The 27,901-nt window shown below is 40.1% G+C and overlaps 1 protein-coding gene across 1 annotated transcript; it reads right to left on the bottom strand.

Moving 5' to 3' along the window:
* Window positions 1–577: 577 nt before the first annotated feature.
* On the bottom strand, window positions 578–27,901 carry LOC119723994. The gene is made up of 5 exons (XM_038194916.1): window positions 27,579–27,901; window positions 26,184–26,321; window positions 15,279–15,336; window positions 13,464–14,283; window positions 578–1,655 (listed from the first exon to the last, which is right to left on the bottom strand). The coding sequence occupies exons 4-5, from the start codon at window positions 13,802–13,804 to the stop codon at window positions 578–580; spliced, it is 1,419 nt and encodes a 472-aa protein (XP_038050844.1). The 5' UTR covers window positions 13,805–14,283; window positions 15,279–15,336; window positions 26,184–26,321; window positions 27,579–27,901.

Here is a 27,901-nt window from a genome sequence, read left to right as displayed (position 1 = left end):
TAAGGCAGAGATAGTGGTGTAAGCAGTGCCTGCCTTTATTGAGACGTCACAAACCAAAAATTGGTTTCCATGTTGGTTTTTTTTTTGGGGGGGGGGCGGCCTCAATGTAGGCCTACTTGGAGCAAGGCCAGTATTATTACCTCAAATAGCACACCCCCAGAAATGAATGCATAAATGAAATTATAAACAGCTACAAAAATCAACTTAAAAAACTTATGAAGAACATACTCACGGGGAAGACATTTCTTGCGAATACCCGCTCAGTGCATTCACTGTTTCAAAATTTACAACACATCGACTACTATACTAACGGCGAAATCAATATTGGTCTTTCGGAAATCAATATTGGTCTTGAAATTCACAGTGCATGCACTCAACATTTATACAACCGTGAGTAATCATTGCGGACGTAGTTTGCCCAACAGTTTTGGCATGACAAAAGTGTAAATACATTGGCGTGCGCGCACGTGATAATACAGGTTGATACATTATTGCCTTTAGACATGTTAAATATGAACACCAGTCCAAGTGCTCATTTCGACAGCGCGTGAGCGCGGTGTATAATTGTTTTGCTCATTTAAGAGTTGAAGGGGAACCGGGTGAGAACAGGCTTTAGCTTCAGTTCATATGGATCTGTCCATACGTTAACATGCCTGATATCTCTTTGGCGCCCTTTACTCGGACCATTGCCGGGATGTTCCACTAGGCGTACCCTAAGTGCTGTTCGCTCTGTAATACGATATTTTTGATCAGGATTTTGGTCCCATCTTACACAAACACCAGGAACCAATTCAAGTCTGTAATCCCAGTTTATCTCATTCTTTCCAAACGTGGTTCGTAGAATGTTTGGGTCATTTCTTACTACACAGTTTTCAGGTCTGATAAGCCATGTCTTAAAGTGTTTACGCGCAGACACTTCCTCACCACCAAAAAGTGTTTCGTCTATAAGAAACGCCTCAAAACCCGCCGCACGAAGGTGATAATCGTTTATGTGTATTCCTTTACTTGGGCCAATAGCTGTAAATATCCTGTCCCTTTGGTCGACCTCTGTCCGCGTATCACGGATCACTGCTGATATCATTATCCCACATTTCATAGTTTTCATGCGTTCCCACACCCACTTCAGAACTTCTTCTTTATTGAAGAGGATATTTTCGACCCTTGATGGTATACTACAGAAGTTCATGTAAAGCATGTCAGTTTTCCCCAGCCCAATTTCCAATATGTCTTTGCATTCGCATGTCACTGACTGAGGGAACAAATGCTCATGAAAGCAATGACACTCCTTGACATTGTCAACTACTACAAACTCATATGAGTCTGGATCTAAGCCTTGCTCAATCATCGCATGTATGATCGACAGGAGCATCCTGCCATGACCATCCAATAGGAATATCTTCTTGGAGTTGCATCTTGTCATTTCTTCTACCAACTTTCTCGCCCGTTTGTTTTGGTCATTGTACTCATTCATATTTGTTTGTTTGGAGTCAAATACTTCAAAGAGTGTCCCTTTAAATTCCATTTTCCCATCCACCATGTTATTGACAGGGTGCAGTATTGAGTGAAATTGACGGAGTGAACCCTTCCGAAGTCTCAGACAAACATCTGGGGCCAGTGCTTCCATCACCTGAACATCCCCAAAAGTTGGCTCAAATTTTCCAACTTCTTCTTTATTTTGCTTTGGGACATGAAGACTCATCATTAATTTGATTGCACCGCGGGCCTTTTGTCGTGCTTTTTCTAACTCCAGAGTTTTTTTGTCTGGTGATTTGTCTACCAACTGCAAAGACAACGCGCCAACCTCTTGTTGAATCTCCTCTAGCTCGTTATCCAGCTCCTCTACCTCATCGAGCTTCTTGATTTGTGTCACAAGCGCGCACCGAGAGCATAGCTCATCTTGACCGGGTATAAAGGAGGGGATCAGTGGGTTGTCAGATTTGTTACACTTTTTGCATTTATTTCCCCCATGTTGACTGGTACCAGGGTTAAATGATGCCATGGCGCAATGAGATGTTGATCTTATTTGCTAAAGTGATTTGCACAATATAAACCTTTTGACAGTTTTTGACAGTATGGCTTTCCCAACTTATATGACTTCTAAACTTAGCTTGATCTCATCAAGATGTATGATGAAGCTAGTACCGGTATGGCCAAATGATGCAATGTCACTGTCTTACCGGGCTGTTTATACTACCAACAAATATTTATACTACCAACAGATTAAGTCCAGATGATTGTACAGACGGGCAACTTAGCACGCTGTGATTCACTCCGATTCACAAAAGTGCCTTGGGAATTGAATTTTGTTTTACAAATAGCAGTAACTCAAAAAGCTGTAACTCAACAGTTTGTCAAGTACTAAAACATGTAAGAAACTTTCATCACTGACAAATGAGAATAATAAGATGATGTTTTTAGACCTGTTCGTAGTACAAAATGAATCTTTAGATACCTTAGTATACTATCAACAGGTACTATCTAAGATGGTATGGTTGAACTGCACTATGCCAAATAAGGCTCCCTCTGGTTGTGGCGCCGTTTACTCACATAAACCGTGCTGCTGGAAATGACCGCTACATTCACGAAGTCGTAAAAAAACAACTGAAATACAAACGAAATGTGAAAGTAAACATAATTCAGTGATGTAGCAGGGTCATTTTGATTGGGGGGGGGGGTGTTAGACGTGAAAAGGGAAGCTCGCCATATCCGTGTTGAAAGTTTGAATCAGGGGGGCGGGGGTGTAGAGGGCCATACACGACACAATTGGAGTGATCGGGCAATAGGTGGCGCTTTTCATGCGCCAATTAAAAAAGGGCCACGTGAAAAAAGGCCCTCGTGAAAACAAACTCCCTTTTTTTCACGAGTGCCCTCAAGGTTTTCACGAGCCTTCACAAGGGTACTCGTGAAAAAAATACCCCCTCCCCACTAAAGATAATGATGATGATGATGACATTTTCATAAAGCACATAACATGACTTTTAAAAGTTATGACATTATGAGACAAAAAAAATGGTAATTAAAACAGGGAACAAATCCTACACAAAAATGCCCTACAGAAGCTTGATAAAATTGACAAAATTAACTTTCCTACCAAAGAAAATTGGACTAAGTATGTGCAAGTAGCATCTTTTAAAAACAAAATATCTTTTAATAGCACAAATAGTCTACCTGGTAATCTCTTGAATTGTTCCGGTTTGTCTGGATTTCATTTGCGCGATACCAGCTACTATGCATTGCCCAAATCACCAGAAGACTGCAAAAAATCAAACAAATAAATAATCAAACAAACAATATTCCAACTTCAAATCACAAATGGGTGTTTGAAAGTTTTTTTTTTCCTAATCAAAGTATTATGAAAACTAACTCACTTCATTCTCACAACAGAAAATGGGTTTCAAGCAGTTACTCGTTTGTCAAGCGAAATTTGGAACAAACATTGGCCAAAAGCTTATCATAAATTTTGTTTCAACAATTTCATCAAAATATGAAAAACATTAATTGTGCAATATAGAGTACTTTAGTATTAATGTTTTAGAGGAAAAGAATAGTTGTTGCAAGGGAAAACATGACCTTAAGGCCCTCTGTTCTCATAAATCATTTTGTCTCTTCCTGGTAAACTCACCACCATTACTGCTCCATCTCCATTGATGATAAGGTAGCCATCTTGGTCTGGTACCCTGTCTAGATTATGAGGTCCTGGCCCACTATACCTGCAAAAAACAAACATCGTACGTAACATTAACAGCCAGACAGTGCATGTATGTACACTTGTAAGAGATTATTCATCATGGAATGTGTGGATATTCACAATCGGCAATCGCACTACACTGATCAGTTGATTATGTCAGTTGATGATGCCGACATCAGTTGATCCTGCTGCCATGGGCGTCAACCCTGGGGGGGGGGACATGTCTCCTCCTCCCCCCCCCCCCACTTTTTGAAGGGTGGGGGACATAATATCAATTGTCCCCCCCCCCCAGATTTTTGAACTCGTGTCTCATTTACAGGGCCCTATTATGTACTACAATGTATCTTTTGCTTACAAAATATTGGTTAAAGTGGTCAAAAATTGCCTCAGATCGCACCACAGAGCATTTAGAATCCAATTTTTTTCAGGGCCCTTTAAGCGGGTCCCAAACCCTATGCCTAATTTAGCTTAGAAAACCTCGAAAATTATGTTTAAATTATCATCTTTTGCTAAGAAAATTATTGGTTAAAGTGGTCAGAAATTGCCTCAGATTGAACCGCAGAGCATTTACAATCCAACATTTTTCGTGGCCCTTAAGCGGGCCCTGGACCCTATGCCTTTAGCTGAGAAAACCTCTAAAATTATGTTTAAATTATTATCTTTTGCTAAGAAAATATTGGTTAAAGTGGTCAGAAATTAGAGCATCTGGAATCAATTTTTTTGGGGCCCTTAAGCGGGCTCCGAAGTCTGAACCACAAATGTCATGCCTATAGCTCAGAATACCGGTAGCTGATTCAATGACTCCAACCTCGAAAACGATGTTCAAATAATTATCTTTTGCTAAGAAAATATAAGTTAAACAATGGGAGAAAGTGGTAAGAAATTGCCTCAGATCACACCACAGAGCATCTAGAATCCATTTTTTTTCGGGGCCCAGTAAGCGGGCCCCGAACCCAACGCCGTAAGGGCTTCGCGCTCGCATCAGTTCTGATAAAAGTATATGTCCCCCAAGGGCGAATCAAAAACACAATTTTTTTTTGGGGGGGGGGCCAAAAAGTGGGTCAACAAAATTATACCGTGGGGTTCGGGGCCCGCTTTAAGGGCCCCGACATATTTTTTTTTGATTCTAGATGCTCTGTGGTGCGATCTGAGGTAATTTCTGACCACTTTAACCAATTTTTTTTTAGGAAAAGATGGTGGTGTACTCATTGCCTGCCTTTATTGCGACGTCACATAAACACAAATTGGTTTCGTTTTTTTGGGGGGAGTGGCCCCCTTTGCCCCCCCCCCCCCTGAATCCGCCCTTGTGTCCCCCCCCCCCCCCCCCACTTTTGAGAAGCGATTGACGCCCCTGCCTGCTGCCATCGGTTGATTGCGATGCCATTAGTCGATCAATGTTTCTTTTCAATTCGTGGCTCTTGAGGAACGTTTTGAAAAAGGGAAGTATTTTTTTAGATTTCCTGATAGACCAACCATGCCAGTGATAGCGCAGATGCATTGATTGCGCTCAACACACACACACAACACATACTAATCTAAAACAATTCAGTTGGGAAAAAAGGTAAAATAAGTAGAAAGTTGACAGTGTTAGGCTCATTTCAAAAAGAGAAGAAGAATTTTTTTTTTTGAGAATTACCGTTTACTGTCTACAATGAGTACATGCGTATCATACCAGCAGCTGTTATGCTTTGTATCATTTGTAAAGACTGACTGAACTTGGATTCTACACATCATGGAGGAATAAAGTTATACGTACAACTTACCAGCCTTCAACCGAACAAGGAACAGCCTATATAGTTCAGAACTTATGCTAACGCCTAGCCCCACTGGTATGGTGTGGCCTGGATTGTGCTGCGCATATAAGATACGGTGCAATAATATGCAGGCCAGCCAACGCCCAAATGCAAACAAAAATTGTTTTTTTTTTATTCAAATTCAATGTCTGGTTGAATGAAATTTCAATAGGGATTGTTGCTACTACAAATGCCAAGGCCGACCGGCCTTTAAAAAAAAGTAGTTTCTCGATTAATTGGGCTTTTTGAAAAATGAAGGAGGCATCTCCCTTTTCCCACAATGCGAAGGGCGGATTAATTGTTCAAAATGTTGTAAACAATTAAAGAAACTATTTGGACAAAATTTGCAAAAGAAAATATGTTGTAAAGGTGTAAATCACTAAAAAAGAAAAGAACAAAAAGGGCAGTGAAAAAAAGAAAGAAGCGGGCCGACAGGGACGAGACACTAGTTTCTTTTTTCACTTGGCCTATAAAAATCATTGTCATGACTGTGTACGTGTGCTGTGCACGTGATTGTAACAGGTATGCTTTTTTTCTGCACAAACTCAAAAAAACACCATTGTTATTGAGAGACTCTCAACTCACGTGCTGCTTCCAGAGATTCAAGTTAACAGTAGTATGCTAGAAGTAGAAATAACATTTATAAAATCTGACCAAAAAACATGTCAATATGTCTGCAGATGCTGCATCAATATGTCAAATGACTTCTGTGTTAGTTTATTTATTAAATTCTTATTTTAACTGGGTAGCAGAATGGAATCCACTGGTCCCCCACTGGGCCCAGCAAAGAGAAGACAATGCGAAGAAATTACAGTTTTAAGCGTGGGAGGAAAACCCCAGAAGAATATTCTGAGTAGAAGTAAGCCCAGTAAGCGGGACCCGAACCCCACGCCGTGTTAAAGGGCGTCGCGCTCGCATCAGTTCTGATAAAAGAATATGTCCCCCAAAACGAATCAAAAACACAATTTTTTTTGGGGGGGGCCAAAAAAAATTTGGTCCCCCAAAAAGTGGGTCAACAAAATTATGCTGTGGGGTTCGGGGCCCGCTTAAGGGCCCGACATTTTTTCTGGATTCTAGATGCTCTGTGGTGCGATCTGAGGTAATTTCTGACCACTTTAACTAATGTGTTTTTTTTTGAGGAAAAGATGGTGGTGAACTCGTTGCCTGCCTTTATTGCGACGTCACATAAACACAAATTGGTTTCGTTTTTTATTGTGGGGGGGGGGTGGCCCCCTTTGCCCCCTCCCCCCCCCCCCCCCACCACACTTTTGAGAAGCGATTGACGCCCCTGCCTGCTGCCATCGGTTGATTGCGATGCCATTAGTCGATCAATGTTTCTCAGTTTTCAATTCGTGGCTCTTGAGGAACGTTTTGAAAAAGGGAAGTATTTTTTTAGATTTCCTGATAGACCAACCATGCAAGTGATAGCGCAGATATGCATTGATTGCGCTCAACATACACAACACACGCTAATCTAAAACAATCCAGTTGGAAAAAAAAAGTAAAATAAGTAGAAAGTTGACAGTGTTAGGCTCATTTCAAAAAGAGAAGAAAAAAAAAAGAAAATTGAGAATTACCGTTTACTGTCTACAATGAGTACGTGCATATCATACCAGAAGCTTATTAAAAACAGCTTTGTATCATTTGTAAAGACTGACTGAACTTGGATTCTACACATCATGGAGGAATAAAGTTATACATACAACTTACCAGCCTTCAACCGAACAAGGAACAGCCTATATAGTTCAGAACTTATGCCAACGCCTAGCCCCACTGGTATGGTGTGGCCTGGATTGTGCTGCGCATATAAGATACGGTGCAATAATATGCAGGCCAGCCAATGCCCAAATGCAAACAAAAATTGTTTTTTTTTTATTCAAATTCAATGTCTGGTTGAATGAAGTTTCAATAGGGCTTGTTGCTCCTAAGGTTGCAGACCAGTAAATAGGCCCCAAATTGCCTACGCCGGCCAAATCACGATTTGCATGCCCTCAAAATCTTCAGTATTTGAGAGTATTGTGGGCCATGAACTTGAGGGTTTGTAAAAAATATGGGTGGAAGCCGTGCACAGGACTGGGAGCTTGCAGTTGTGTGTAATTTGGATGTAATTTGGACCCTAAAAGCGCTCTATTTTGCAATGGAGTGTAGCCATCGTTTTTCAAAATGGCGATGGGCTTCAGGACTATTTTTAGGGGTGAACATCTTCGGATGGAAATTTCTCCTAAAAGTCATCAGTTGACCCCCCCGAAAATTGAAAAAGAAAATGAAAGGTGATGAAATAAGCTTTAATTTGATGTGTGTCTCGAACACCTTGGAGAGTTGTAAGTATTTTTCCCGAATTTCTGAAGTGGGAGCATTTACCTTTGGGGTCTATGGAAGTTTATTTACTGGTCTGCTACCCTAGTAATGCCAAGGCCGACTGGCCTTTAAAAAAAGTAGTTTCTCGATTAATTGGGCTTTTTGAAAAATGAAGGAGGCATATTCCTTTTTCCCCCCAATGCGAAAGGCGGATAATTTGTTCAAAATGTTGGAAATAAATATAAAAAACTATTTGGACAAAATTTGCAAAACAATATATTGTAAAGGTAAAAATCACCGGGAAAGAAAAGAACAAAAAGGGCAGTGAAAAAAAAGAAAGAAGCGGGCCGACAGGAACGAGACAGTAGTTTCTTTTTTTCACTTGGCCTATAAAAATCATTGTCATGACTGTGTACGTGTGCTGTGCACAAAGTCATGAACCGTGGTGAACTTAATGTATTGTATATACAGGTATGCTGTTTTTTTCTGCACACACTAAAAAACTATCATAAATATAGTAACCATTGTTATTGAGAGACTCTAAACTGACGTGCTGCTTCCAAAGATTCAAGTTAATAGCAGAAGTAGAAATAACATTTATAAAATCTGACCCCAAAACATGTCAACATGTCTGCAGATGCCGCATCCACATGTCACAGTGTGTTTTAAATTTATTTACTTATTTAATTCTAAGTTTAACTGGGTGGCACATTCAGTGGAATCCACTGGTCTCCCATGGGGCCCAGTAAAGAGTAAAGAGAAGACAATGCAAAGCAATTACAGTTTTAGACGTGGGACGGTGGGAGGAAAAGCCCAGAAGAATATTCTGAGGAGAACCCCACGGAATCAGGTAGGGACTGCAAACCCAATCCGCATATTGGCCCAGGCGGGAATCGAACCCGGGTCACAACAGTGGAAGGTGAGGAAAGTACCGCTACGCCAACAACCTAACTCCCCTATCATCCATAAAGCGTTAAGCGCAATACCCGTCATTTATAGCAAATCTATTCTTCGTGTCGCGGGCGTCATACCCCCCCCCCCACGGTTTTCGAGGGGAAATGCTCAAGAATAGAACACTGCATTTTGAATGTGCATGTATATTCCAACGGAGAAATCATACTTCCATCTGAATTGTCAACATTTTAGTAAAATATTTTTGAGGCTTTTCGCCTTCAATACTCTTACAGAACGGATACTTAGAGTGAGTGTATTCGAAATGCATATTTTTGTTTTGCAAATAAAAGTCGGGGTGCAACACTCATTATTATTCTTGCAGTTTATTACTGGAGTTTGACTGGAACAGCCAGGCCTGGGAGATGATTTGTCAGGCTTTCTCTCATTATGGGCAGTAATATCACAGTATCACAATATCAAAATATAACGGAAGAGGCTTTGCAATTTGCTTACACTCACCAGAAATCACAAGAGTAACCCCATCACACTTGCCGTGAGGACTAAGTGGGGTAACTATACGGGGAACACCCCCCCCCCCATCTTTATCTCCATCTCCATTGTTTAAGTCAGCAAAATAATAATATCCTGCGGATACATCAACGCTAACTTAAGAACCCGAGAATTTCCGTGCCCCCCCCCCCCCCCACCTTGAAATCTTGAAATGAACAAAAAGTATACACCGCGCAGGGTGACCGTATAAGGTCAGAGCCAAGATCTGTTAAATGCACATCAAAAATCTGTCAGATTTATCAAAAAATCTGCCAAATTCCCCAGAATTACTCAAAATACACTAGAAACACTTAAAATCACAGGCAGTTTGTTAGTATTGCCTTAATTAAGATTCAAATTACATAATAAACAATCTAGTCACTTAATGATGTTGTGAAATTATTGGTGAATTTCGGGCAATATGCGGATCCGGCCCACAACGAAGTCCGTTTCCCAGTGAACCTCAGCACTTAGGATTGCAGCTTTTTTAAACAACATGTACACCAGAAATCTGCCAAAAAAATTCATTCTGTTAAATTTTCTGTCAAACTCAGTTTTTTTACAAAAATTCTGTCAAAGTTAGCCGAAAATCGGCAAAAACGGTCACCCTGACACCGCGCTGCCGAAATAAGCGCATGAAGCTTCTACGCCAATGTACTATGTATTTACACTCATGTCATCATGGCAAAACTTTGGGCAAACGACGTCCGCAATGATTTCACGCATGGTTGTATAAATGTCGAGTGCATGCACATTTCGCTGCGCCGTTAGTACATGTACAGTACGGTTGTTGATGTGGTGTAAGTTTTGAAACAGTGAATGCCATACTGCTGAGCGGGTATTTTCGAGAAATGTCTTCCCCTAGCCCAGGTTGGAGGAAGTCTTCATTGCAACCGTAACGTAGGGAGGAAAGGGAGTCCACCAGGGCTAGTCTTCCCCGTGAGTATGTTCTTCGAAAGTTTATAAGCTGATTTTGTAGCTGTTCGTAATTTCATTTCTACATTTATTCTTGGGAGTGTGCTGTATGTGCTATTTGAGGTACTGGCCCTGCTCCAAGAAGGCCTATATTGGCATTGAGAACAAAATTCGCTGTTTCAGTCATACAAAACAATTGCTGATACTGTGATAGGTCTAGGCCTATAGCTTGAGTATCCTCCAGCGAATACATGCCTTGCATGCTCATGGAGAATTCTAAATTAGCGTTGGAGTGCAAACTTTGTTGTATCCGCAGGATCAAAACACTGTCTCTAACTTGAAAACTTGAACGGACTCCACAAAACCCTTTTCCGTAAAGCACAACAGAAAAATCCAGTAGTGGTAAGACGGGCAAGATTTGTGAACAACGGGAGATTCACTCCCTGTGGTGTGTGTTTCCAAAAGTATACATGTACATGTATAGCATTTACGTCCACAGTACATGCGGTCCTGTACTGTAGGCCTTTCTCAGTCCCAAAACAAAAAAGGCAAGCCGCTGTTCAATTACTTTCAGTGTCCCCTTGAAAAAAAAACCCTTTTGTGCACCCCCAGGTGCCCCCAGATGTTTCACCCCAGTTACGCCCCTGGTTATGACGAACGTAGCACTAGGACAAAGTAAGATCAAAGAGCAAGTTTGTACAAATTTATTTCACCGTGGTTTTGTCTTTTACAATGGGTCCGCGTAGCTTGGCTATAACTATCCACCATTTACAAAAAATCAATTTGAAGATACATGTATAAGCTAGTCTGACGCAATATTTCTAATGTTCAAAAGAAACTTTATAAAGTAATGCCTTCTCCCACGGAAAGACGAGAATTCTCCACTTCAGGTTTCCCAGACAATTAATGTGATTGCATAGTCAATACAAAGAAAAACTTACAGACTTCTCTTAATCTCTAGTACATGATTCCTAGACCGAAGCAATTACTTTCGCATCTGCAATTTATCTTCACAATTAATGCTCCTGTAAGACACACATTATTTAATTGATATACACAAATATGCACAGTGACCTTAAGATACAACTTATGTAGATTTGTACTTAAAGTGACACGAATATTCAAGCTATGAATTCACATCTTTGTAATAAAAAACCTGGCATTTGCCTACACACTGTTTGTCTGAATTTGTCATTTATTTAATAAAATACAAGAAAACACTCCTTTTTTCAGTCCAAGGAGTAAATGTTGGAATGTTATGATCGGACCAGCAGATAACCCTGTGACCTTAAGATAAAACACAAGTTAATAATTATAGCTCACAACTTATTGTTGTTATGGAATCACATGTACATCAAGTATCCTGGTTCAATCCCGACTCATTATGGAGTATTCTAAACCCTGTTATGAGTGACCCGCGAATGCAGTGTTCTCGGGTTGTCGATTAGGCCTATAAACGTCCAGGCAAAGTAAAGTGCATGTGGAGTACAACTGGACCTGGACGAAAACATTAAAATCACGTCATTGGAAAACCGTTCTCGTGTTCTTTCAACACGAGCACGGGGTTTCGATACGCCATTGGACTCAATTAGGTGTGTGTGGCCCTGGGCAAGACACTTTATCACAATAACGTGTACTTCTCTCCGTAGAGGAAAATATACCGAAAGATATGAGTGATCGCAGAGAATGTGCTACGTCGCACTGATATCCAACAGTTGCATTAAATTATATCACAAGATGGCAATGACTAGTTGTTAGGGTATTTGTGTAAAATTGCTCAAAAGCTTCGCTTACCGTAACAAGCATGGCTATGTAGACATTTTATAAAAAATTACGGCATACGTTTACATGAACAACTATGAAAGTTATAAAAATGTATAAAAGTTATAAAAATCCCAACACGTGTAGGCTACATTATCAACTCTGGCTGTACAACAATGTACTTCTTACTATATATTAACATATCAGTGACGCATGTTAAGAAGCAGACAGAAAGTCAATAAATTGACATGCAGTGCTCAAATTAATTGTGGCCCTCTGTCAGCCAAGGCACTGTGTATAAATCTGCCAATTGGAATATCCCAACTGTCATTATTTCTTGTCAGTTTTGGAGCCACCACTGTTCTATCAAAGATCAGATTCCTTGCAACCAACCAATAATCATCCTCATAAGTAACTACATGTATACTATAATCACCATGGTCATCACAACATCGATAAACATCTTACTGGCTGTCAATCTCGAAAAATCCTGGTCTGTACAGCCTATTGTGAGAAAGTCCTTCATATCAGTTTCCAATGCAATGGAAACATTTTTGATATCTCTGCGAACTTCTTCCAGACCGTGCACTTTTTCGACTGGATCATACTCTACAAGATCCACTCGATCTGGTGTTCGATTTACAATTCGATAAATTCTTCCTGAACTTTTTTCACATTTCACGAGAGCACCAGGATAGAATTCAACGTTGCGATCCCATTCAATGCCTTCATCCTTAAACCAGGATTGTAGGCAGTCTGGTTCATTTTTTGTGGCACACTTTTCAGGTACGATAAGCCACGTCACAAAGTTGTGACGCCGAGACACAACCTTAGCACCAAAAAGGTCTTCAAGACACTCTCGAAAACCTGCTGGAAGAAGGTGGAATTCCTTCGTATGTTTGCCTTTCCTTGGGCCAACAGCTGTTAGTGTCCCTTTGTCTATCTGTGCCTTTGTCCGCGTATCACGGATCATTGCCGAGATCATTATCCCACATTCTACAATAGTTTTCATGCATTGCCATGCCCACTTCAGAACTTCTTCTTTGTTAAAGAGGATATTTTCAACCCTTGATGGTATGCTACAAAAATTCATGTAAAGCATGTCAGTTTCCTGTAACTCAATGTCCAAAATATTCATACATCTGCATGTTACTGACTGGGGGAACAAATGCTCATGGAAGCGATGACACGCCTCGTCATTATCGACTACTACAAACTCATACGAGTCTGGATCTAAGCCTTGCTCAATCATCGCATGTACGATCGATAGGAGCATCCTGCCATGGCCATCCAATAGATATACCTTCTTGGACCCGATTTTTTTCGTTGCTTCTACCAATTTCTTTGCCCGTGTGTTTTTGTCCGTGTACTCCTTCTTGTTGTTTTTTTTTTCGGACCCAAATACTTCAAAGAGTGTCCCTTTAAATCCCATTTCCCCATCCACCATGTTGTTAACAGGGTGCAGTATTGAGTGAAATTGACGGAGTGAACCCTTCCGAAGTCGCAGACAAACATCTGGAGCCAGTGCTTCTATCACCTGAATATCCCCAAAAGTTGGCTCAAATTTTCCAACTTCCTCTTTACCACTACTAGTTTGCTTTGGGACATGCAGACCCATCATTAATTCGATTGCACCGTGGGCCTTTTGTCGTACTTTTACTAACTCCTGAGTTTCCCTGTCTGGTGCTTCGCCTTCCAACATCCCAGACACTATATCACCCTCTTGTTGAATCGTCTCCAGCTCATTACGCAGATGGAGATTCTGGATTTGTGTCTGAAGCAGGCACAGAGAGCATAGCTCATCTTGATCGGGTATAAGTGAAGGGACCAGTGGGTTTTCAGAAGTTTTACACTTTGCGCATTTATTTACCAAATGTTGGCTAGTGCCAGGGCTAGGTGATGCCATTGCGCTAGGGTGGGATGTCGATATTATGTGATTTGCACAATATTAAGGTTTGCACTTACAACAGTACTGATCTCCAACTTGTATGAATTTCTTCAACTACATGTAAATGAACTCATCAAGGCAACTGGTGAAGCTAGTGCGTACGTAGTCGCCCAAATTATGCGATGTCACTTCCTGCCTTTTATAGTACCAATGAATAAAGTCTATAGATGTATTTACAGATGAACAACTTAGCACTGTAATTCACTGTTTTGTACATACAAATGCCCGTATTTTATAACAGTACAATGAATGTGTCACTTGTTATAGGCCTACTCTAGAGTGTTGAATTCTGAAGGATATGAAAATCTGAACCAAAAGTGCCCAACAGGGAATTGGATTTTGCTTTATTGACAGAGGTTGGAACTTTGTTATAGGCCTGGTAGAGATCCTTCCTGAGTAAACGTCATCTTGAGCAGTACGGTTTTGATCAGAAGACTCTGTAACAAACAACAAATTGTAAATAAATACGCCGTGGCCTCGTGGTCTGGAGCATTGAATTCGTGGTCTGCGGGTAATTCTGCAGGTTGTGGGTTTGAGTCCAGCCTGGGGTCGTGGTACGTGTGCCCTTGGGCAAGGTACTTTGTCACTTTTTGCTCCTGAGTACATGGGTGCCTGTGAGGGCAGAGATGGTTTTTGTGGTTGATTTTACTGCTTTGTGCCTAACTGGCTGCAACGAGCTGTATACTCCCAAGAGAGCTGAGATGGTATTTGAAATGTTTCATTGGCCCGGTAAGCAGGGTAATAATGATAGCGCCTTGAGCACCAATAATGGTAGATACGTGTGCTTTATAAATACCCATTATAATTATTATAAAAAGCATTTTACCCTTTTGTAATATTGTGTATTAATTCCTGAAGATGCAAGAAAGAATATGAGATATTGAAAAGAAAAGTTTAACAGCATTTTTTGCTTTTTAATTAGTTTCTGTAATTCCCTACGCCAGACCAGTTTATGCCAATAAGCCTGTGAGTTTGGTCGGTATCAAATGAGGGGAATAATGCTCATTGTGTTTTTTGGCAAGGTATGCACCCCTGTACATAGTTGGAAAATCTGTGATAGCATTGCAGCGGTGGCAGCTTTTTGGGTGCTATCACTCTCTTTAAAAAAAAATGGCGGCCAAAACATGCTTATTACCACATATAATTAATCCGGTAACAAGCATATTTGCGGCCATTTTGTAAACAAATTAAAAGTGAAAACACCCATAGAACTGCCACAGCTCACACATTCACACTACAAAGCTATCGCACATTTTCCATCTCTAGATGTGCATACCTTGCCAATGATCGCTAATGAGCATTGCTCCTTTCGGTCAATTGATACCGGTGGCCCATTTTTTGGACTGAAGCTGATAGCCAATTTCCTTTCTGTTGAGTAGAAACTGCACTATGCCAGTAAAGGCTCCTGGGGGTTGTGGCGTCATTTACTCACGTAAATCTTGCTGCTAGGAATGGTCGCTATACCGCATACATGAAGTCATCAAAAACAACTGAAATACAAACAGCCAGAAAAATAAATCAAACATAATTCAGTGGCGTTTCAAGGTCATTTTTATTGGGGGGGGGGGGGGGGGTTAGACGTGGAAAAAGGCACTCGCCTCATCCGTGCTGAAAGGTTGAATCACGGGGAGGGCCGAGGGTACTTACAAGTTGGAGTGATCGCACAATAGATCTTTATCACATGCTGCCACCATTTTAGTCATGTTCCCTGTATCCACAATACTGAGTGGTAACATTTTTTATGCAAAAAGGAACCAGTCTATTTTTTTTTCTACCAGCCTCGCTTTGATTACATTGATTTGAATGGGAAAACTCTCAAATGGCCGCAACAACATGATAATGGTCTATAGGTGGCACTTTCCATGCCGGTGTCATAGAAAATCGGACTCGTATGAAAATAAACTTATTTTCCCCTTTTATTGGTTAAACTGATATGTATTGTATGTATCCCAGTAGAAACCCTCTACAAATCCCAGAAGATATTTCTCCAAAAATCCAGATCCCAAATCTTCAGTATAAATCAATCAATCCAATCCGTCTGACAATCAATCCAATCCGACAATCAATCCAATCGAATCCCATCTAATCCCCTATTGATACAAAACAAAATACAATTCAATGATTCAATCTCTTTCCATGATAAACTAGTAATATAAAAGACAAATGGATACTGTTTCCCTCGAAGCCCTAGTATAATATTACGTATCACCCAGACCGGACCCGAGACCATGCGCTGCCCTCTCTCGACTCATGCGATGCTAGCGGACCACGGTCCTTATAGTCAGTGGGCTTATGGTCGAAAATGACCCCCCATATGCAATTTCGGGTACATTCTTTGAAATTCTCAGGATCACTAGAGGATACCTCAAGAAGTTCAAAACCACTTGATGCCATTTTTTTCTGACCCTTTTGTGGGCGAGGCCATGATTTTAAAAGGTGGGGGGCATCGTGCGCAAAAAAAATTAAAAAAATTTTACTTTTCTTTTTCGCATTTGGACAGTTCACCCAAGTGCTACATCACAAGAAAAAAAATCCACAATTTTGCCTCTTTTGGGGGCGGGGCAGCATTTTAATAAGTGGGGGTCACATGTCGCTAACAGAAAATCGACCTGTATATGCAGTCTTGAGGTTTTTTGTTTTTGTTTTGTTTGTTTCAATCCATTATAATTTGGTGAGGAAAAAACGTTTACATGTCAACTCATAAATTCTTTGGCTCCCATTTGGGGGGCGTGTCACACTTTTTTCATAAAAAGGGGGCATAGGCCTACATGTATTCCAAAAGGAAGCTTGTGCGAGCCCATATGGATTATTGCACATTCTTTCAAACTCTCACAAACACCTCTGGACACCTCAACAAGTGAAAATCTGCTCCACCCCACTCCCCCCCCCCCATTGGCCAAAATGGCAGCCGTTTTTAACATATCTGGCATATTGTACACATACATGTACAAATGGACAAATAATCAATTTTATGAGACATTTGTGTTTTGATATACAGTGAAATCTCGATAAGTCAAACTTTGAGAGAATGGGCTCAAAATGTGAGCTAAGCTGAGTTTTGAGTCAAGCAGGGTTGTATATCACTGTTATACAACTGAAGGGAATAATTAGTCTTTGTTTGACTTAACAGGAGGTTTTATTTTGTCCTGACAACAATGCTGACCTTGTTTTATAACATACAAACTGCAATAGCCTTTTTAACTTTAAATTTATTTATCTTCACTTCATTTATACAAATGATATTATGAAATGTGGTACTCGATCATTGGAAATAAAGTTTGAAAATTACAAATTGCAATAGTAAGAGTAAAACTTGCCAACATTAGGTGATTTAGTGAATCCTACATAAGTCACTTGTAATTGGACAACACATTTGGTATTTAATATCCATGATGTTATTTAGTAATAGAAAAGTGTGAGAGCATATCGTCAATAGTTTCAGAATCCAGATCTGGATGGATTACACATTTGTTGTGTGTCACAGTTTTAAATATGGCATATCACTGAATATATGTATCATTAATATAATTGGTGCCCATACTTTAAGATTGGATATATCAGAAGGAAAACTTGATATCCCAAGCCTCTGTCAAGAGGTTTGCCTAACTTTTGAGTTTTTCGCTTTGGAAAACCATGCTGGAATGTTTAGGTAAAGGATTTGTAGTACTTTTATAATTTGAACTAGTCAGACACATGCTTTTTTTTAATATTTGGGGAGCCAGGTTGGCGCTTGGGGAGTCAGGTTGGCTCATTGGTTACTTTCCTCGCCTTTCATCGCAGGGTTCGATTTCTGCCTGGGCCTTCATGTGGATTGGGTTTTCAGAAACTATTGGCAAAATAGTCATCAAAGTTTCAGCCTAAGATGTGTTTCTCTACTCGGTGGCTACAAATCCTTTTGATATATCCAATCTTGAAGTACATCACCAATCATATCATTTATGGTGATATGCCAAATTTAAAACTGTTCAGTGAAACAAATCTTGTGTAATCCATCCTGATCTGGATTCTGAAACTATTGACAATATAGTCTCACACTTTTCTATTACTAAATAAGGTCATGGATATTAAATGCCAGAGATGCTGTCCAATTACAAGTGACTTATAAAGGATTCACTAAATCACCAAAGTTTGATAAGTTTTACTCTTAATATTGATTTTTTTCATTTTCAAACGTTATTTCCAATGAATGAGTACCACATTTAATAATATCATTTTTATAAATGAAGTGAAGATAAATACATTTGAAGTTAAAAAGGCTATTGCAGTTTGTGTGTAATAAAACGAGGTCAACATTGTTGTCAGGACAAAATAAACTACAGTGAAATCTCAAAATGTTAAACTGTTGATAAAAAAATATAACTCAAACCTCCTGTTAAGTCAAACAAGGACTTTATTCCCTTCTATAACAGTGATATACAACCCGGCTTAACTCAAAACTCTGCTTAGCTAAAATTGGAGCCCACTCTCTTGAAGTTTGAGTTATGGAGATTTATATCAAAACATAAATGTCTCTCAAAATCGATTATTTGTCAGTTTGTATGTGTACAATATATGCAAGATATGTTAAAGGGAATATACATCATTTGCTCTTGTAATTTTCAGAAATGGATGGATTCGGGAGGTTGGTATTTTATAGCAAATATTGTTACACTGACTTTTTTGACGTTTTGGGTTCGTAGATGCTATAAAAACCAATAAAAACAATCATTTTCCTGTAGTCTGGTTCCCTGACTCCATTTAAGATGAAACTGAGGCATATACAGACGTTGGGGAATTTTAAGGTCAGGCAACCAGTCTGGCTGGCTTGTACCCATTCACAGGTGTGTAATCGATTGCAAACAAATGTAGACTTAGAACTAAATATGGTCAATTGGGGCAAGTATTTGAAAAAACCCCAGGTTTTTCCAACGCTGGTCGGCCGACCAGTGTTGGAAATTGATACAAAAAACACTTTTCTTGAAAATGACAGTACACCAGGTGCCATGATTTTACAGGATGCTTTAGACTGTCATTCACTAATAGTCCAGCAAGATATTTCCTAATAATTTGGTAGATTTATTTTTTGATGTTTGCAAATGTTGTATTTTCCATTTAACAAAAGGCTGTAATTTTAATGGCCAATTGGGGGGGGGGGGGGGGGGGGGGATAATGGCCAATGGGGGGGGGGGGGGGGAGAGATAAGTAGGGTGGAACAGTTTTTCACTTGTTGAGGTGTCCATAGGTCTTTGTGAGAGTTTAAAAAAATGTGCCATAAATCCATAAGGGCTCTCACAAGCTTCCTTTTGGAATACACATATGCCCCCTTTTTATGAAAAAAGTGAGACACGCCCCCCAAATGGGAGCCAAAGAATTTATGAGTTGACATGTAAACATTTTTCCTCGTCAAATTATAATAGATTGAAACAAAAACAACAACAAAAACAAAAACGTCAAGATTGCATTTTACAGGTCGATTTTCTGTTATCGACATGTGACCCCCACTTTTTAAAATGTTGCCCCACCCCCAAAAGAGGCAAAATTGTGGATTTTTTTTTCTTGTGATGTAGCACTTGGGTGAACTGTCCAAATGCGAAAAAGAAAAGTAATTTTTTTAAATTATTTTTTGCGCGCGATGCCCCCCACTTTTTAAAATCATGGCCACGCCCACAAAAGGGTCAGAAAAAAATGGCATCAAGTGGTTTTGAACTTCTTGAGGTATCCTCTAGTGATCCTGAGAATTTCAAAGAATGTTCCCAAAATTGAGTATGGGCCACCACAAGCCCATTGCAAATCAACGTATCGCGTGAACAATGTACATGTACATGTACGTGTACATGCACATGTACATAGGCCTACAGAGAATTCTTATTCCTCCATGGTTTCACAGAGTGCGAGTCAAAAGAAATCATGAACTCATCACAATAAGCAAGCAAAATCTCTGTAAATGAAAGTTCTGAAACTCTCATACCTGCACCAAACTGATCCTGAATCAAATGCAGACAAGTCACCTTCATGCACGATGAACTTGAAAAGAGGAAAATACCTCGACTTCAAACGGAAACTTTGGGACTAAAACTTTCCCAACTTTCGCCCAGAACAACGTGGAGAGAGAGAGCTAACACGGATGCGCACACGCGCTATAGGATCTTTGCTGTACACGATTGACTGTGTAAAAGAACATGGTTTTGTCTCGAACTTCCGTCTGGTTACATGCACAATCCAGCTACGTGCACACGTCGCGTTGATATCGATCGATCGCGCGTATCCATAGTGAGCGCTGTACAAATAAATAGCCCCCTCTGTCGGCTATCCAAACAATGAATGAGACGAACGACTCAATATGCTGGTCAGCGCGCGCGTCGATTTTAATCATGCGCGTCGATCTTTTTTTTCTCCAAAATGTTCCACGGTAGCTCCAACAGCGGCCTCTATTTCCGCACCTCCTCATTTTTTTTTTTACAAAAGAGCACCAAGGAATGGGAAATTGCACCAAGGCAAATGATCGAAAGCACCAAGGCAAATTATGGAGGACACCAATGTACATGAGGACACCAAAAAAGCAAAATAGTACCTGCCTTGTCTGTACAATCATGGAGGAAAGTACAATCCAAGCTTGAAAAAAAAAAAATGCCGCGTGGCCGCGTCAATTCAGGAACTTTGGTCTGACCAGAGACCGAATATTATTTTTTTTTTGGCCTAAGTTCTAAACGAACTTCTCAACGTTTCGACTAGCCTGCTCTAGTCATCGTCAGTGTCCTTGATGTTTCACCCAAGTTGCGCCCCTGGGTGCGATGGCATCTACATAATTATGACGAACGTAGACCTGAGCAAACCACAGGACAAAGTGAGATCATAGAGCAAGTTTGCACACATTTATTTTACGTTTTGTCTTTTACAATGGGTCTGAGTAATTTGGCTATAACTGTTCACCATTTACAAGAATTCAATTCAGCATTAACAACAATTTAATTTGAAGATATATGATAGTCTGATGCAATATTTGAAAAGTTCAAGAGGAAGTAATGCCTACTCCCACATACGACCAAAATTTATGAAATAGAAACTCTAACTGAGAGGAGAATTCTCTACTACAGGTTTCCTAGACAATTAATGTGATTGCATACTCAATACCAGGAAAAACTTAAATGCTAGACTTATCTAGTACATTCCTAGACCGAAGCAATCACTTTAGCACCTGCAATTATCTTCACAATGCACCTGTAAGACACACATTATTTAATTGATACAAAAATATGCACCGTGACCTTAAGATAAAACGTATGTAGATTTGTACTTAAGGTGACATGAATTTTCAAGCTATGAATGCACATCTTTGTAGTATTATAAACCAGGCATGGGCGTCGCGAAGGGGGGGCAAGGGGGGGCACTTGCCCCCCCCCTCCCTGGAAAAGCAAAAAAAAAAAAAAAAAAAAAAGGAAGAAAAAGGAAGAAAAGAAAAGAAAAGAAAAAGAGGCGCGAAGACAAAGTGGTGTAAATTTAATGAGTTGGGGGGGGGGGCAAAATGTCCCTGCCCCCCTCTAAAACTGATAAATCGAGAATGTGTTGAGAAATACAAGCATTTTTTGGCAAAAAAATTTTTTGCCCCCCTCTAAAAAAAATCCTGGCGACGCCCATGAAACCAGGCATTTGTCTACACACAGTTTGTCTGAATTTGTCATTTATTTGATAAAATACGAGCAAACACTACCTGTTTTAGTCAATGGAGTAAATGTTGGAATGTTATGATAAGGGTCATCATCAGATAGCCCTATGACCTTAAGATAAAACTTAAAGTCTGTTTATAATTATAGTTCACAACTTATTGTTGTTATGGAATCACATGTACATCAACGGAGTATCCTGGTTCAATAATTACTGTTCCTGACTCCCGGGGAGTATTATAAACCCTGTTCTATAAATTATGAGCGACCTGCGAATGCAGTGGGTAGTCGATTCGTCAAGGTAAAGTAAAGTGCGTGTGGAGTACAACTGGGCGAAAACATTAAAAACACCGAATGAAAACCATGGGAAAACTAACTATATTACGACAATAATTCAAAATCCCGAAATATAATTGGTAAAGACAAGCCCACTTCAACTACTGTACTCAATGAGTGCTTTCACTTTTATGCGCCTTAATTTGCTATCTTTGTTCTTAACGTGCTTCATCTACTCTCCACTGGGGAGTGATCAGAATCCTGTTCGCGAACACCGTCCGTGTGTTGGTTCTCGTCATTGGAAAGCCCGTTCTCGTGTTCTTTCAACACGAGCACGGGGTTTCGATACGCCATTGGAGTCAATTGGGTGTATGTGGCCCTGGGCAAGACACTTTATCACAATAACGTGTACTTCTCTCCGTAGAGGAAAACATACCGAAAGATATGAGTGATCGCAGAGAATGTGCTACGTCGCACTGATATCCAAAAGTTACATTAAACTGTGATATCACAAGTTTGCAATGACATTTTTTTTTAGGGTATTTGTATAAATTGCTCAATAAGCTTCACTTACTGTATAAGCATGGCTGTGTACATGTATATATAAATATGTACATGTTATAAAAATTAAGGCATATGTTTACATGAAAAACATGAAAGTTATAAAAATTATAAAGGGTATAAAAACACCGATACACGTTGGCCAACATTATCAACTCAGTACTCTGTACATCAATGTACTTCACTCTATGTACATGAACATGTCAGTGACGCATGTAATGAAGCAGACATAACCCCTAAGTGGCAGACATGCAGTGCTCAAATTTATTGTGGTCCTCTGTCATTTTCAAACTGGAGGAGGGTGGGAGTATGTGAACATAATCAGCCCTATTAAATCAGCCAATGCGCATGCACTGTGCATAATTCTGCCAATTTGCATATCCCAACTGTGATTTCTTTTCAGTTTTGGAGCCATCACGGTCTTTATCAAAGATCAGTTTCCTTGCAACCAATAATCATCCTCATTTTCATTAGTAGCTATCACTACATGTAAATCCCTCTTTATAGACATCGCAATATCAATAAGCCATGTTATCTCACTGGTCCCATCAGTGGTCAATCTTGATAATTTCCAGGTCGTCTGAATCACTATCGCTTGCAATGGAAACATTTTTGATATCTCTACGAACTTCTTCCAGACTGTGTAAGGTAAAAATTGGATCATGCTCTACAAGATCCACTCGATCTGGTGTTCGCTTTACGATACGATAACGTTTTCCTGGACTTTTGTTGCATTTCACGAGAGCACCAGGACATAATTCAGTGCTGCGATCCCAGATAATACCCTCACCATCAAACCATTCTTGTAGACATAGTGGCTCATCTTTTACGGCACAGTTTTCAGGCGTGATCAGCCACGTCACAAAGTTTTGACGCCGAGACACAACCTGGGCACCAAAAAGGTCTTCGAGACACTCTCGAAAACCTGCTGGAAGAAAGTGTTTTTCCATTGTGCTTTTCCCTTTCCTCGGGCCAACAGCTGTTAGTGTCCCTTTGTCTATCTGTGCCTTTGTCCGCGTATCACGGATCACTGCTGAGATCATTATCCCACATTCCATAGTTTCCATGCATTCCCACACCCACTTCAGAACTTCTTCTTTGTTAAAGAGGATATTTTCAAGCCTTGACGGTATGCTACAGAAGTTCATGTAAAGCATGTCAGTTTCCTGTAACTCAATGTCCAAAATATTCATGCATCTGCATGTTACTGACTGGGGGAACAAATGCTCATGAAAGCATTGACACTCCTTGTCATCATCAACTACTACAAACTCGTACGAGTCTGGATCTAATTCCTGCTCAATCATCGCATGTATGATTGACAGGAGCATCCTGCCATGACCATCCAATAGGAACACCTTCTTGGACTTGAATTTTGTCGTTGCTTCAACCAACTTCTTTGCCCGTGTGTTTTGGTCCGTGTACTCCTTCTTATTGGTTTTTTCGGACCCAAATACTTCAAAGAGTGTCCCTTTAAATTCCATTTTCCCACCCACTTTGTTGTTCTTAGGGTGAAGTATTGAGTGAAATTGACGGAGTGAACCCTTCCGAAGTCTCAGACAAACATCAGGAGCCAGTGCTTCCATCACCTGAACATCCCCAACAGTTGGCTCAAATTTTCCCACTTCCTCTTTACCAGTTTGCTTTGGGACATGCAGACCCATCATTAATTTGATTGCACCGCGGGCCTTTTGTCGTACTTTTTCTAGCTCCAGGGTTTTCTTGTCTGGGGCTTTGTCTTCCAACTGCCTAGACAACGCCCGACCCTCTTGTTCGATCTTCTCCAGCTCATGCAGCTTCTTTACCTTATCGTAAGTCTGGATTTGTATCGAGAGCGCGCACCGAGAGCATAGCTTATCTTGATCGGGTATAAGTGAAGGGACCAGTGGGTTTTCAGAAGTTTTACACTTTGCGCATTTATTTACCCCATGTTGGCTAGTGCCAGGGCTAGATGATGCCATGGTGCTATGGTTGGATGTCGATATTATGTGATTTGCGCAATATAAAGTTTCGCAATTACAACAGTACTGATCTCCAACTTGTATGAATTTCTTCAACTATGTACCTTGAACTCATCAAGGCAAATGGTGAACCTAGTGCGTACGCAGTCGCCCAAATTATGCGATGTCACTCTCTGTTTATAGTACCAACGAATACAGTCTATAGATGTATTTACAGATGAACAACTTAGCGCTGTAATTCACTGTTTTGTACATACAAATATAAATCATTTGTACATACAAGTATAAATCAGTATAAATCTGTATAAATCAATTGTACATAAAGATACTCCCAAAAATGTCAGCTGGCTAGGTTTTTATGATAAATTAAAGATTGAGAAATGTAAAGTCCAGTCAGATTTACTTCACATGGGGTCTGACTCGGATGCCCGTATTTTATAACAGTACAATGAATGTGTCACTTGTTATAGGCCTACTCTAGAGTGTTGAATTCTAAAGGATATGAAATTCTGAACCAAAAGTACCCTACAGGGAATTGAATTTAGTTTTATTGACAGATGTTGGAACTTAATTAACTCCGTATAGGCCTGGTAGAGATCATTTCTAAGTAAACGTCATCTTGAGCAGTACGGTTTTGATCAGAAGACTCTGTAACAAACAACAAATTGTAAATAAATACGCCGTGGCCTCGTGGTCTGGAGCATTTAATTCGTGGTCTACGGGTAATTCTGCAGGTTGTGGGTTCGAGTCCAGCCTGGGGTCATTGTGCGTTTGCCTTGGGCAAGGCACTTTGTCACTCATTGCTTCTCTCCACCCAGGAGTAAATGGGTGCCTGTGAGGGCAGAGGTGGTTTTTGTGGTTGATTTTGCTGCTTTGCGCTGCAACGAGCTGTATACTCCCCAGAGAGCTGAGATGGTATTTGGAATGTTTCATTGGCCTGGTGAGCAGGGTAATAATGATGTAGCGCCTTGAGCACCAATAATGGTAGATTATGTGCGCTTTATAAATACCCACTATTATTATTTTTAAATAACTAATTAGACTTCAATTGCTTCTTATAATTATTATAACAAGCATTTTACCCTTTTGTAATATTGTGCATTATTTCCTGAAGATGCAAGAAAGAATATGAGATATTGAAAAAAAAGTTGAACAGCATTCTTTGCTTTTTAATTTGTTTCTATAATCCTTACCACAGACCACTTTAGGATATAAGCCTGGGAGTTTGGTCGGTATCAAATGAGGGGAATAATGCTCATTGTGATTTTTGGCAAGGTATGCACATAGTTGGGAAAATCTGTGATAGCATTGCAGCGGTGGCAGCTTTTTGGGTGCTATCACTTTCTTTAAAAAAATGGCAGCCAAAACATGCTTGTTACCACATATTATTAATCCGGTAACAAGCATATTGGCAGCCATTTTAAACAAAAATTAAAACGGTGATAACACCCACAGACCTGCCACCGCTCACACAGTCACATTACAAAGCTATCACACATTTTCCAACTCTAGATGTGCATACCTTTCCAATGATCGCTAATGAGCATTGCTCCTTTCGATCAATTGATAACCGGTGCGCCCATTCTTTGGACTGAAGCTGATAGCCTATTTCCCTTCTAACAACTTCTTGTCAAAATTTTGCCGAGATAGACAAAGTCTAAATCTCAAATCAGTTGTCTTTCTCCATTATGCATGTCTTTATTAACGGTTAAAATCTCTCATTCTGCGTCAATCGTTTGGGATGTATGTCTTGGCCGAGTCAGACCTTAGGTCTACTCTGAAATAATCACTGACGAAAGAGAATAATTCAGACGACCTTTTTAGACCTGTTTGTAGTATCTTGAGATACCTTAGAAGTTGTTCATAACAAATATACAAATCTATCAAAAGGTACCGTACTGTTTGGGATGGTACTGTTGAGTAGAAACTGCACTATGTCAGTACAGGCTCCTGAGGGTTGTGGCGTCGTTTACTCACGTAAACCTTGCTGCTATAGGAATGGTCGCTATACCGCATACATGAAGTCATCAAAAACAACTGAAATACAAACAGCCAGAAAAATAATCAAACATAATTCAGTGCGGCCGTATCAAGGTCATTTTCATTGGGGGGGGGGGGGGGGGAGGGGGTTAGACTTGAAAAAGGGCACTCTCACTCTGAACATCTTCATCCCTTAGAAATTCGTTAAAGAGCCATTTTCCCTTGAAATTACAGTTAACTAAATGTTCACGGATTTTTCAGCATATTAAAACAGATTAGGAGTCCGTGAAAACACCCTTAAGAAAGTCCTATGTTTACCCATGGAGATAGACTAGTGTACCGTTATGTATAACCAATGATAAACCTCAGTGGCCAGGGTCATTAAAAAAAACGTGAAAATACCCTTACATGATTAGTTGATAAGCCCATGTAAATGTCCGTGAAACTTGGAGAAATTGACTTTTAATGAAAATTGAAGGGGTTCGGATGAATGAAAGGTTGAATCAAATTGGAGGGCAGAGGGCTATACACGACGCCATTGGAGTGATCGGACAATAGACCTTAATTCATGCTGCCACCATTTTAGTCATGTTCCCTGTAACACTGAATAATGGTTTTTTTTGGTGCAAAATTGTCCGCGACATGATAATGGTCTATAATGTGGCACTTTTCATGCCGGTGTAGCATGAATTTAGGTTTGATGAAATACGGACTCATTGGTGGTATTGCGCATGCTCATGCATAGATACTTAGGAGAGGGACCGGTCACGTGAGAGGGTTTAACCAATAAAAGGGGAAAAGAGTCCGATTTTCAAAAGAGTCCGATTTTCAAAAGAGTCCGATTTTCATACGAGTCCGATTATGACACCGGCACAATTGCCGACATTCACGCTCCACGTTAAATAAAAAGGCACTCGTGAAAACAAACTCGGGCACTCGTGAAAAAAAGTTTTGAAAACAGGGCACTCATTAAAATCCCCCCTTAAAGATAATGGATGATGATGACATTTTCATAGAGCACATACCATGACTTTTGAAAATTATAACATGATGAGACAACGAAACCAATACTTAGGGTGATAAAATTAAAAAAATTCTGACGGAGTGGGTTTTGATATACCCAAAGATTTTGACGTCGTAAAATCAAAATGAAAAGAGCTTAAATTTTGAAAATTATTTCGTGGTCTCTCCATCACTCAAGGTAAACTTTTTAATCAATGTCACTTGAATTCGTGGAGTAGTTGAGCCGAAATCAGCCTGAATGATGTTTGCTATCCGGAACTAGGAAAACGACTGTACACAAAAAGTCTGTACCTGCTGAATTGTTCCGGTTTGTCTGGATTTGATGTGCGCAAGACGGACCATGTCCATGATCAGGATAATTCTCTCATTGTCCAAATCACCAGAACTGCAGAAGACTGGCACTTTTAGATCTAAGATCGGTGGTACAAGGAAGGTAGTAGACCGGTGAACGTGGCTCCAAAGAGTTGCATAGAAACATTCGACGCACGAGATTGTACGAACTCGACCTCTACGGCTCTAGCTACCATTTCGCGCGTGAAATCAAACGGTTTCTGTGCCCGTCGTCATAGCGCATGTTGTTGTGTTGGGGTCAAAGCTTCATAATGATGGTACTG

Source organism: Patiria miniata, unplaced genomic scaffold, assembly GCF_015706575.1.
Source record: "Patiria miniata isolate m_02_andy unplaced genomic scaffold, ASM1570657v1 HiC_scaffold_17, whole genome shotgun sequence".
Taxonomy (NCBI): Eukaryota; Metazoa; Echinodermata; class Asteroidea; order Valvatida; family Asterinidae; genus Patiria; species Patiria miniata.
Note: the sequence above shows the minus strand (reverse complement) of the source record. Positions and strands in the feature narration are given on the sequence as shown.

Excerpts from the sequence above, each read along its gene's own strand:
- LOC119723994 (XM_038194916.1), bottom strand. The coding sequence starts at position 13,804 with ATGGCATCACCTAGCCCTGGCACTAGCCAACATTTGGTAAATAAATGC. Across the intron at positions 1,656-13,463 it reads GGTAAAGAGGAAGTTGGAAA|ATTTGAGCCAACTTTTGGGG; the intron begins ATTTGAGCCAAC and ends AGAAGTTGGAAA.